Genomic DNA, 13,969 nt, shown 5'->3' on the forward strand with positions numbered 1-13,969 from the left:
GTGTGTGTGTTGTGTTTGTTCTCTTAACATAAACGTTGCTAATATATTTTTCAATATTTCTTCGCTAATAGAATAAACAGTGATTTACATAGTTAGAATTAAAATATAAATACCTTCACATCTGCTGAAATACACCAAGCGGTTCCACCCTAACCTTAACCCTCGGTAAACTCTCTTATACATCAAGTTAGTGTATCACTCGCTCTCAGGAGACTCGCCGGGAAACAACATTCAACTTAGGAGCTTAACTAACAGAACCATTGAGGTGCAGCGGAGGAATAGGTACAGCACTTGTCTTAGTTTGTCTGTGACGCTGGTTTGTGCTCTGTTCATCCACTTATAAATGGGAAAGTGATGGCAGTCGCGTTAAGTGCCGGCCAGGAGGCCTCATTGTGTACTGTACTGTATCCACACTGTCCCTAACGGGCAGTCAGGCTTATGATGCTCACCACAATCATTGTACATAATAAGTCAGTATGTGTATGTTCGCTCTAGGTCAAGACAGGTGCCTTGCAACACAGACCTTAACCACCAGAAGCACTGTATCTGTTACGTTAGGGTACTGTAATATTGTAGACCTGGTCCTTTCGTTCGCCTGAGCGTCTTAAAATAATTTGCGATTGCCAGACGATACCTTCCGGAGTGAAAAACACAAATTTCTGAAAATCTACCTGTTTGACTTGACCTTAAAGTTATTACACGACAGCTTGAAGTGTTCAGAGGGCTGACTATAAATAAGATATTATACCCAAGACGCCTAAAGGAACACATGGAAGTTATTACACGATATCTATGAGCGTTCTATAAATAGGTTGCTAATGTAATGTTTGAGGCACAATATTTCTACACTAATTAACGGTTTATTGAAAGAGCATTGCAGCCGAAAGGCTGAAAATATATAGTTGCATAATTGGGAAATGGGTTTGTTGATTGACAAATAATAAACAAGTAACATATGTGACAAATATGATATATAATAACTTGGTGGGGAGAAGGTCATACTACAGGGCATTTCAACATAGTGACAGTGCAAAAATGTAAAATTAACTCGGAGTAAACACACTGGTTGACTACGTGTTGTTTATAATTTTTACAATGGTTGGGATTGGGCTGTTCTTTTTGCGGACGAGGGATCTCGGGTGGTAATACGAACCGTATGTGTGTGTGTGTGGGTGTATCCATCTTCGAAGCATCAATAACACAAACCTCACCAAAGACAGCCATGCTCTCTTCAGACATCAAAAAGCGACGGTACACATATATAAATACACCGACAAACACACCTGGACACATGTAAACCACTTGGTGAATGTTAAAAGTGGAACAAGTGGTATTTTTAGTGCAAGGCGGGGTGGTATTCTAAAGTAGGAACTTATCAACGGTAAATGGCCGGGGTCAAGTGACTCTTAAAGTGCATAGACTCAAGTGGAACTGAGGCAGTATTTTTCTCTTACTGAACGAGTGTTGGGGGATGTTAAGAGTAAAGAACATTTCTAAAGTTAAAGATAAATATTTAAAACGTCTATGAGGTATATATATATATATATATATATATATGCAAGTAAATCACTGTAGGTGCGCGTGATCCAGGTACTCTGTACTCACCTGAAGATATATATATATATATATATATATATATATATATATATATATATATATATATATATATATATATATATATATATATATAAATATCGTTTCTAAATGATAAAACAAGTATTTAGTATATTTAGTAACCAATAATCTCAAAACAAATGAATGTGTGTGTGTGGGGGTATAAGTATTAACAGACAGACACACACATACGACTTGGTGATACATTAGTCGATAAGCCAAAAATATTACACGACATCCTTTGACCGCTGTCACTCCCCCGTCAGTAGATCAGTGGTGGGCCGAGGCGTGGCAAACCCCATGATTCGGTCGCCATCATATAAACTTATCACCAGGCCCCTAAAAAATCAAAACCCACGGGTATGCGGGAACGACATCAGTATTTGCTACTAAGGATAGTGGGTAGATAAAGTTGTGTTAACTCTCTCTTTCTCTCTCTCTCATGTAATCATCTTAACCATGATGAAGGGGGAGGGAAAGACTTACCAACTTGACTTACACATTTACAGTATGACACCGATAGCCCCCATGCCGTCACAACTATTATGACGTCATCACTGAGACTATAGCATAACCAGATGCTTAATAATAGTCCTTAACAAACCGTAACGAATAAGGACCCAAGACTCCAATTCTCCAAAAAAAATACAAGTTAATTAATTCTAGTAATTGAAGATGTCTGAACGTATCTGACTGATTTGTATAAGGGAAATGATAAATGTAACATCTAAAATGGCATCAGAATTACACATAGATGATATAATATGTCTCTAAAGCAGTGGTTCCCAAACTTTTTCTGATCATTACCCACTTTCCATATATGATCCTTATCCATGGTCCCCCTCTCCCAATCCATATCTCTGGCTGGCTCAGCTGCTGACTGGCTGTTCTGGTGTGGTGGGGCTTGGGATTTTTATGTGTACATAGCCTCAGCTTATGGCCCCCTAAATTTTGCTGGGGGGGGCCATGGCCCCCAGTTTGGAAACCAGTGCTCTAAAGGTTATATAAAAAAGAAAACGCAAAAGAGGTTTTAGAATCAGGGACTAAATATCCAGATCAGTAAATCGCCAGCCGGCCAACAGTCTTCAGAGAGTTGCCAAGAGTGATGGAGAGAGAGTGTGTGTGTGTGTGGGGGGTCTGGCGTCACATGATCCACGAGACACATACTGATGGTGCCTCGCTCTCTGTCTTGGGTTGATGCAGATGAAGGTCACTAGGTCAAGGTATCTCCAACTTTACGTGGGCTGAGTGGAAGCTAAATCCTACGTGTGAGATTATGTTTCTGTCAAGACGAAGTTAACACTATAGTCATACCCCATCGTCAAGGTCTTTTACCACGGAGTGTTTGGGTGTTAAAAATATATAGATGTGCTTTTTGTGCATAAATCCTTGAGGAAGATAGAAACCCAAAACATTGACACGTAATCTATCAATGAACTCAAACAGAGACGTTCTTCGTATGATCATTACATGGTCTCTTATAAATTCACGTTACAGTAAACAAGGCGAAGAAAACGTTTATTCACGTCCACTAAATGATCACGATGGAGTACATAACCAGGTGTTGGGTATACAAGTCCCTCAAGAGAGACTGCATAAATAACATGTACAGTATATTGTTCTCTTCTCACCAAGACACTCCCTGATGCAAGACCTTTCAGATGAGGTATTTGTGACTTCTGTATGTTAAGAGCTTACACCTAAAAAACAAACCCAGACGCCGTGATATACAAACTCACATATTCACAGACACTACTGACGTACGGACTCACAGACATCCATCACAGACACTCCTGATATCTAAAGTCGCATCGTTACTTCCCTTAAGCTTAATAATTATATTTATTTAAAATGGAATTATTTGAGGGGCGTAAATATTGCAACATGAAACCAACAGACAGTGTTTGTTGGTCGCGTAGTAATGACTCCATCACGACTTTTAATACTCTCAGGTACATGACGTCAGCTCCTCAGGTAATTACACTCAGTGATTGACCCCTATAACGATGAAGTAATTAGAGTGGGAAGACAGTGTGTTTTACTCTTCTTGGTAATGAGTGTAGATGAATTAAAGAGATACTTCCGGTCTACCTGAAGATTAAATACTCCAGCCTGTTTTACCCTGGTGTGTTTAATCTTCAGGTGATTCATAATTCTGAACTAAGACCTTAATTTTGAAGGGGTCGTAAGTTAAATTTTTCTCGTATCTGGAAATGTAAGAATATCCTTAACCAGATCATTGAATATAAACCATTAAAACTACTTCCAAAAGGGCATCAGAATTACGATGAGACTCTAAAACTACATAAACTATATACGCTCACTTAATGCGCGCACGAACGCACACACACAAAGGGAGATAACACAATGAAGTTGAAGATAATCACAATACATTCTTTCACTACGTAACAACTGTTCCTTCATCTCATCCCGACTCCACTACCCCCCTGGCAATATTAACTCCACATCTCCCAACCTTACGGGTATATATGGCTGAAACCTCCCTTTAACAGTATACAATAACTAACCTTACGTCTCTCTCCCTGAAGGATCGTATCATCTGTCACTCAAGGGCTGGATTTTCAAAGATTTCATAAGTCACATGTTTCATCTGACTGATGTTGTAAGCAAGCATCTCTCCGGCCCACTGAAGCATGTGATTGTAGATGTCAAGCCAAAGTGATATAATTGAACTAAATTGGCCAATCTTATTCACAGGTAAGAGGGGGGGACATACAATTTCCTGGGGGCAAAATAGTGTAAGACTCGCTGGGGAAAATAGTATACGTGTCTGAGGAAAATAGTCGAAGAGTATCTGGGGGAAATATATCATGCAAAAATCTCTGGAGTAAATGGTGTGAAAATGTCTGGTGAAAAAATATGATACAAATGTCATAAAACTGTGGGTTCTTGAGACACCTGATCACCTTTGCTCACCTTTACCTTCACGTAATTAAGGATATGACACACCTGTCCAGTTTATGTTTTATGGTACATAGTGTCATTTTATTTCGCCTAATATGCGGTAAGAAGGATCATAAAAGATCATTATTGGTACTTGAAGACGATGGTGATGTAGGCAAGTAGACTCAGAGAAGGAAGTGATAACAAGTAGAAGAAGGATCAATGAAATCAGTAAAGCGGATGAGGAGGTGAAGAGGGAGGGGAGTTTAATAATATTGGTGGTAATAGTGGTAGCTAGTTGTAGTAGTAATGGTTGTAGTTGTGGTAGTATTGGTGGTAACAGATATAGTGGTAATGGATGAGGTGGTAGAGTTGGTGGTAACCGTGTTAGCGGTAGAGATGCTAGTGGTAGTGGTAGCAGTGATAGGGGGTAGAGGTAGTAGTGGTGATGGTAACAATGATAGTGGTAGACGTGGTATTGATAATGGTGACAGTGGTATTGGCGGTGGTAACAGTGATAGTGGTAGAGGTGGTAGTGGTGGCAGGGGACGTGTACCCACAGTGGACGTAGAGACCGGCAATAAATCAAGCTGCCATCGTCTCTACCTAAGCCAAGGGTCACTCTGCTCACCCGTCATGAACCACCATCTTCCTCCTCTCACTCGCGTCACTCTCTGGGTTCCCATACTGCTTGATAAACATGCTTGTGTACCCTTTACATTGCTCACAAAAACTTCAAATATAACTCTCTCTCTCTCTCTCTCTCTCTCTCTCTCTCGAATGCCATAATGTCCTCCCCTCCAAGAAACACATTGGCTTAATTTTATATTTTTCATAAGATGCTTAACTATAATGAGGAGCTAAATGGAACCCTTTTTAACTTTCTTCTGCCCGTGGCGTGACACAGTACTGCCCTCCCCATTTCATGACAGCTTGAATCACGCCATCACCATAACCCGCAACGGACTTAATTCATTAAACACTTTAAAACTCCTTAACAGCTGAGTTAGAGAAGTGTTCTTGCCTCGAGACGCTCCTTACCCACTCGTATAGTGCATTACCAAGTGCTAAGTGTACCGTAAGTGTTGATGGACAGCTAGGAACCACGAATAACACTTTTTGACGTACGTTTGGCAACTGTTATTTATACAAATCTGATTGGCTGAGGCAATGGCCCTAGCATGTAACCTGTCGTAACTTTTGTTCACGTAATCATTGGCGGAGAGAAGACCCCCAAGGCCCCGAGGTAGACCCCGTATAGCAGAACTATCCGGGGCGCGTCCCTCCCTCCCCCCCCCCTCCCTCGCCCTACAACGCCGCCACTTGAGGCCGCTCCAGTCCACCTAGTCTCTGCCAGACACTCCCCTACACGACTTCCCCCTCCCTCCCTTCATCTGCCAGCTCACCAGTCTCCACTTCCCTTCTCTTCCCTCCACAAGGTGGATCGCAATTCAGCGTCCTCCCTTTCTCAGCTGGGAGAGAATCTTCACTGCCCTTCATTAGTACGAGACTCAACATAGTGGAACCCCCAGGGAGCCAGGGACCACAGGACTCATCTCACCTGTGTTATTGTTTACGTTATACCTGTGACCTTTGAGCCGTTGCCGCCGCTACGTGTGATCTCAACCCTTCTACGTCTGCTGTGACCTCTGACCCATTGCCACCCCAGTGACCTCTTAACTCACAGCCACTCTTGTCACCTTTGATTCCACTTCATCTTCTGTGACTTCTACTCCGTCATCACCGTCTGAGGCTTTTGATCCTCCGCCACTTTCTGTGATCCACTACCCGTCGCCCCAGACATGGTAAGTGGAGAGAGTTTTTCTTCTTCTGATGCGATATTTTGATGACTTTAGTTGCTCGCCAGGGAGGGCGATGATGGACCTTAATGATCAACACCACGAAATAAACAACTGAACAAATCAAAACACACAAAGGACATGCGACTTGACAGCATATGTAAATGTTTCAAGTTTATTTTTCCGCACTAAGAGACTTTATTATCCAACACCGCTAAAACGAGACTAAGCAAATCGAAAAATTTCTTCAAGTAAAATCTTTCGTCAACAGAAAGCAAATAGGAATCGATACAACTTCCTTGCCATAAAAAATGCAAACTTATAACCAGAAAGAGTAAAAGATAAATCACCTCAAGTTCACCTGTGACTAATGTGTTTGTGATGATGTATTAACTGTTTCTCCTAATGTTTACGTACGTCAAGGGTCAAACATCTCCCTGACAAATGAACCCTTGCCCAGTGAACCACCCGGCTTAATACTAATCACTGTAATCGTAATTAATTCAATATTTTAAGTAGTTCCTGATATATTCAATTACGCTATAAAAAATACGAAGAATTATATCGCTGATGACACTCAAGCAGAAGAGTTTCATATATATAGGTAAAATATGTTTGTGTTGAAGTCACCTGGCGAATTATCTCTTAGCTCTTGGAAATCATATTTTTTTAGGATGTCATGAGACTTGCCTGTGATTATTTCGTCACACTACGGATACGATACAAAATGAGAGAGTGTGACACAGGTAGAAAAGATGATGAATGTAGAAAGAAACATCGAAACGAAGACTGATAGAGAGAAAAGTACATGAATAAGATATGATTGAGAGAAGGATATTGATAAAGAAGGAATACTAATAAAGGGAAAAAAAGCAAGAAAGAGCAATATTGAAAAATAGATATTGAAAGACTTTTTTTTACTGGGATTAACACACCTGGGCACAGGTTACCAATCCTCATCGGGGCCGGGGGTGGGAACGAAGAGAAAATAAATTGAACCAAAAATTAATACAGAAATGAAGTTAAGGTAAGAGAAACAATTGAGACCCTGCAATTGTGTGTAAATGAGGCAGAAAGTCAGTTAGATGAACACCTGTGATGCCATATGGCAGCAGGGTCTACCATTAGACAACACATGATGCTTCTAACATCTTCCCTGGCCATAGTACCTCCCTGTTTGATAACTGTGAAAGAGTGAAAAAAGACAGACAGATTACTAGGGCACAAACATAAATAAGATGACTGCTAAACAAAGACATGGACGAGATAATATGCTTCAGCCAGGGCCTCGACCAGTGACTTACTCTCTACTGAACAACAATACAGAATAAAGTGAACCTCCCCTCAGAGGGTGGGGCGTATCTGTGTGTGCAGGCTGGATGGACGTTTTGAGGTCAGTGGCCAAAACCATTAAAACTGCGCCAGCTTGAACGTTTATCATCGTCTGGCGTTCCCTTCCACGCACACGCTAATGGAAACAGTGCCATACGAGCGTTCGTTCGACTATTGTTATTAATGGACTTTTTTTTAGGTTAATTACCAAAATCATTAAATCTGGATTAATTATATGAAACGCGATAAACCCTGTCTATCAAACTGATCCTAGATGTATTGTTATGAGAAAAATTCATTTATGCTGGTACCCGTGTGTGTGTGTGTGTGCTCCCGTGCGTGTGTACGTGCGTGTGTATCCCCGTGGAGTGAATTAATTCTTCCTGTTTATAATCAAATATTTGAGCAGAGAAAAAGTTCTGAATCAGACATCTACTTCTTGTATCCTCTTATTTCCTTTATTCATCTTACCTTGGCCTCTTTGTTTCTACCTTGTCTTTTTTCTCTATAGCCTATTTCTTCTTAACCTTCCCTTTTACTATCTCCTTTCTTCATTAATCCTCTTTACTCGTTTTGGTGTTTCTTCTCGATTTTTTTTTCTCTTCGTATATATCTTCATCTTTAGGCTTCTCTCTTGCCATGTTTTTTCTTCAGTAATTTCCTACCCTTGCCTGCTCGCTTCCCTTTGATTGCATTTTCTTTAAACTGCCACAAGTTAAGGGCCGCCATCATCACCCGAATTAATTTTCAAATGTTTCCGCATAAATAGTGGTGAAATAATGTTTATCTAAGTGTTTCAAAGGCCACTTTTTCTTCAGCACAGGTTAACAGGCGTTAGTTACTTGTGGCAATAAATTACTTTTACAACTTAAAGACTTACGAGGACATACACAGCCAGCCTCCTGATGGTAGCAGAAATTAGTCAAAAACAAATATAAAGAAGTAAATCCCCTTATGCAAATGAGAGAGAGAGAGAGAGAGAGAGAGAGAGAGAGAGAGAGAGAGAGAGAGAGAGAGAGAAAATTTTACTTATCCGAATACAAATTACCCCCAGACATGACTTTAATTCCGTACAGCTTAAAAAAAAATGAACAATAACCTTGACGTTTCACCTTAAACTTAAGAGAAAAAATTGGTCACCCTGTATACGAAATAATTGGCTCCAGTGCCTCACCATCTGGGTTGAGATTAATACAAAAGACAAATTAAACCCCACCCGATATATATATACCAACCCCCATATTACTTGAAGGCAATAACATAACCAGGTGACACTAGATGCATGGGCAACGTGACGTCATGGGGCACAGGTAGGTGGGCAAGGTGGGCACGGTGCCAGGGATCAGTCGCGACAATAAACAAACTAGCCAGTGTTTGATTGCCAGCTGGCCCGTACAACTGACCCGAGAAAGATTGTGACAACTTGGAGAGAGAGAGAGAGGATTTACAGAACACTCCACACTAATTAAAAAAATATATATATTACCTTCCCAGCCACCAAGACACTAGCTCTTGTTACAGACTCTCGTGATAAGATCAGTCCCAACCTCCACTTCCATCAGCCACCAAGATCGATACTTTTGAACATTACTTTAACCAGTAACCTCTCCTAAAAACACTATATTTCCAGCACTGATCAAAACGCACGCACGCACCCACCTAACCTAACTTACTATCTAACCTAGCCTAAGCTAACTTAACCTATTACCTAACTTAACCTAATCTAACCTAACCTAAAACTCTTCCAATTTAACACACATTTTCACCTCCTATCACGCAGCTAAACTCTTATTCCACCGTCTTCATCGTTGGTGTAAAAGACAACACCAGTTCCAATATCGGTGCCAAGTGTATGACTATCAATGTATTAAATATAAATCATATTATCTAGCTTGTGTCACTAGGGGCATCTGTGAATTAAATGTGGATAAAAACGCACTCAAAGATATTAATTTACTGTATTCTAGGGAACATAAGATCAGTCCTCAGGGAAAAAAGCATTATTTAAATTTGAGGAATAAAAAATTTCGTACCGAGAACAAATCTTCATTGGAAGCCCAAATTCTGGTATTCATTTCATTGCGATTTAATTTATTTATTACGCATATTTAAATTACCTGAGTTATTGAGGTTAAGTACCTAATGTAAACACTAAGTAATGATAAATAATATGATGTATTAAGGTACTTTTAGGTGTCGATATAGTACTTAAAAGTATTTCTTAGTTAGCGAAAAGTGTCTAGATGTTTCTTGAAAGTCTAAAGTATTTTCTACTCTTCTTAATATGTCTAAAAGTATGTCCTAATAGCCATAAGGTGTCTAAATGAGTTTAGAAATATCTTCTACTGATCTCAAGGTCTCTAAATATTTCTTATTGGTCTTTGCGTTTAAATCTGTATTAAAGTATTTCTAAACGGCGAGATGTCTTAATCTTTCCTAATGTCATTAAGGCGTCAAAATATGTATTAAAAATATTTCTTAAAGACGTTTAAGTGTGTCTAAAAGTATTTCCTGTTGGTCCTTAATGTGTCTAAAACTATATTAAGTTATTTCGACATTGGCAAGGTACCTCACACCCGATATGGGGACGTCTTGCCCACTTGGCCCCACGCTATGTGCTTACGTCACCTCACTCCTGACATAAACAATGGAATCTGACACGCATTCCTGCCTAAAGCATGACACTGTCAACCTCGACACCGACTTGTGTAATGCCCGGGGGGAGAAGAACAGTGAGGCACGTAGAGAGAGAGAGAGAGAGAGAGAGAGATACGCGTTTCTTAATTTTGCCGGGGCCACTGAGTACACTGTATAAGACTGAAGCCTAACATCATTAATTAGTAAGCTCAATAAAAGAAAAATATTTACCCAGTTTTATTATTCTACTCTGCAATCAACGTAGACACACGCATCCATAGCTCTGATGAGAGAGTAAATAATTCACTCTGAATCCTCTTTTACTGAAACAACACACAATTAGTCGGTTTGAACTAAGAATATTCATCTTTTTACACTAGTGTTGGTAAATTTATTCATTGCTCGGGAATTCTTTCAAAAGTGGAAGCCGTGTTGCTTCAGTGCCTTAGATAAACAGGAGCCATTAAGAAATAATACCCAGATTTTAATATAAACCAACTGCAGGCGAGACTAATATTCACAGGAGACGGAAATCAAGTCACGGAGGATGTTGCCAGAAAGTTTGGTAACAAGAGGCGAGTGGGAAAAGTATCCTCGGCGGCAACATATCTCACAGAGGAACATTCTGGTGGTGTTCTGCCAATAAACAGAGAGACCTTATAGCAACTAAAGGAAAACATCTCCCCTGCAAGTGCAGCAGAAGGCATCAGATTCCAGGGTGTAATTTTCGAGAAAATGACAGGAGGGATGCAGAAGGGTGGAGTCATCCTCAGCTCTAACAAGTTTGGGGAGCAGCCAGTGATCTATGCAATGCCACCGCCGCCCTTGTAAGAAAGCTAGCAACCTCTTGCTATCATCACCTACAAGCTCTGATGGCCTGCCGCCCCATCCCTCTGGATAAAAATCCCAGATGAAGGCCTATAGGGGTAAGGAAAGTGCCCAGACGGATCATTGGAAAATGCAAAATGGAAGTGGTTAATGATGATGTCTGGGCAGCTGCAAGGAACCTGCAAGTACAGCGTGATTGTGAGGCTGTATAGCTGGTTCACGCTTCCAGTGCATTCAACATAATCAACCGCAAAGCTACATTGTACAACATCAAGATCAAGTGTCCAAGCTTTGCAATGTACTGTATGTTGAATACACCTAAAGAAACCCATCAGAACTCAATATAACAAGCTTCAAGGCCCTAAGAGGAGATACCACCATACAGTCAACTGACAATGTACGCAATAAGCCTATCAATGCTCCAACACAATAAACTATTTAACAACAAAGGTCAAGCAAGTAGCATATGCTGATGAACCTACAGGAGCAGGAAAAGTGGAGGACATCAAAAAGAGGTGGGACCTGGTAACATCACGTGGTCCACAATCAGGGTACCACCCAAATGCCGGAAGTTCTTCCTCACTGTGAAGCCAGAACACTATGAACGGGCAAAGGAGGTGTTCGGCGGAAGTGAGGTCAAAATAACAAAGAAGAGCCAAAGACACCAATAAAAAAAAATAGGTGCGGCATTCATCCATGGAGTCAAGCATCGCTGGAATTACCTGATGTGCGCTATCTCTGATATCGGACCCCTCCTCAACCCTCTGGAATAAGCCACCAGGGTCGTTTTTATTCTAACACTAGTGAAAAGCATTCACTTAACCCCAACAGAAAGGTCATTCCTTGCACTACTACCGAGATTGAGAGGAATGGGAAGGACTAATCCAGAGGAGCTTGCTGCCGCCGAACATCAGAACTCAGTCAAGCTCATGGCAGCCCTCACTGAGTACATGGTAGCTCAGAATACAGCAAGTGAGGTGGATACCAACGAATTAAACAAGATTCGACGGTCCATTACGACGGAACGACAGCACACCCAAAGTGATAAACTGCAGCAACTGATGCTGCAATTGTCAGAGAACTTGAAAAAAAAGTAGCAGGAGGTGGACGCCTCGAGCTGGCTAACAACGTTACCGATAAGGGCAAAAGACTTCAGTCTTACTAAACAAGAATTCACAGATGCTATTGCCCTAAGGTACCGTAGGCCATTAGAAGGTTTGCCCTCCCAATGCGTGTGTGGTTCATCCTACGACATTGACCACGTGTAAGAAAGGGGGCTTCGTATGCATGAGGCATGACGAACTAAGGGATCTCAGTAAATTAACTGAAGGAAATCTGCCATGACGTCACGGTGGAATCGACCCTCCTTCCATTAGGCAGTGAGAGCCTCCACCAAAGGATTTCCAACACATCTAACGAAGCCGTCTGGACGCCAGCGCTTGAGTATTCTGGATGCGGAGACAGCGAGCCTTCTTTGCTGTCAGGATATTCGACCCCATGGCCGCATGTCACCGTAACTTGTCCCATGAGGCTGCACACAAGAGGAACGAGAACGACAAGATTAGGGCGTCGCGAAGAGAATTCAGAATGTAGATCAGGGCAGTTTCACACCTCTGGTGTTCACAACCTTTGGCGGGATGGGACCAAGTGCAAGACGCTTCTACACAAGACTGACGGAGGTGATGTCTAAGCAGAAGCAGCAGCCCAGAAGCCACGTTGAAGCCTGGTTGAGATGTCGACTGTCCTTCTCTCTGCTTAGGTCTCCATTTCTTTGCCTCAGGGGAACGAGATCGTCGGCCTCAAAGCCGACAACAGTCGCAGATATTGACTTTGAGCCAACAGTCACTGAATGCCGCATAGATTTGCGGCTCAACTAACTCAACACAGCTAGGGTAGCTACTTTTGTATTAGGATATTTAATTTTTAGGCAATAAAATGGCGGCGAAGGTGTGGCTATTGGGGAAGGTTGGATGCCACGTATTACTACTAGTACTGCACTAGCAGTAATAATAATATTAGTAGTAGTCATCGCCTGCTTCAATCTGCTCCTACAAAAAAAAATACTTCACGAACCGAAAAACTGCATCTATCAGTCAGATCTCGAATGGCGGAAATTTGACCAGACGAAACGCAGCCAAAAACGTTAATTGGTAGATATGGATCTTGTCTCTCCTTAGGCATATGGGACGTTGATGACGTCACACACACAAACTTGATGGCTGATTTAATGGGATAAGAATTAATGGACGAAAAAATAATGCCAAGTTTAGGAGGAATGTTCGATAGAAAACACAAAAACATATGTTTTTAACGTTAGGAAAATGAAAATTCTAATCCATTCTGTTAGCTAGTATTTACCAGATTCTGTAATCACATACACATAAAAGTACACACAAAAATACAGACATCCAAAAAACAGACACACATATACAATGATACAAAAAAAACACACACACACACACACTCACACACATTAAAACGAATTTAAGTAAAAAAGTTTATTTATCCCTATCATCGTTCATTAGCCGTGTAAACGACCGAGCCATCCATCTCGATCTCCCTGACAGCGTATAAAGCCAAAGAAAAAAATACACGTAAGAAAAAATGATATATAGAGGTTGATGTGTCACGGTTTGGTACTGGGTTAATAGTCTTGATTTGTCGGGTCTGTGTATGTCTGTTAGTATAAACGTACACAAACCCATGTACACACATGTTATTTCACACACACACACACACACACACACACACACACACACATTCTCTCTCTCTCTCTCTCTCTCTCTCTCTCTCTCTCTCTCTCACCTCTCTCACACATACACGATACATACATAAATCCACATTTAAAAGGAGAC

At 41.1% G+C, this 13,969-nt stretch overlaps 1 protein-coding gene across 1 annotated transcript in view; it reads left to right on the forward strand.

Annotated features, from left to right (window-relative positions):
* Nucleotides 1-5,847: 5,847 nt before the first annotated feature.
* The window catches only part of LOC121875706 (troponin C-like), a 108,583-nt gene continuing 100,461 nt past the window's right edge, over nucleotides 5,848-13,969 (forward strand). Inside the window, exon 1 of the mRNA XM_042380344.1 lies at nucleotides 5,848-6,323. Coding sequence (XP_042236278.1) covers nucleotides 6,321-6,323 — 3 coding nt within the window. The 5' untranslated portion in view covers nucleotides 5,848-6,320. The remainder of the gene's footprint in view (nucleotides 6,324-13,969) is intronic.

This window comes from Homarus americanus, unplaced genomic scaffold, assembly GCF_018991925.1.
Source record: "Homarus americanus isolate GMGI-L3 unplaced genomic scaffold, GMGI_Hamer_2.0 scaffold22250, whole genome shotgun sequence".
NCBI classification, from domain to species: domain Eukaryota; kingdom Metazoa; phylum Arthropoda; class Malacostraca; order Decapoda; family Nephropidae; genus Homarus; species Homarus americanus.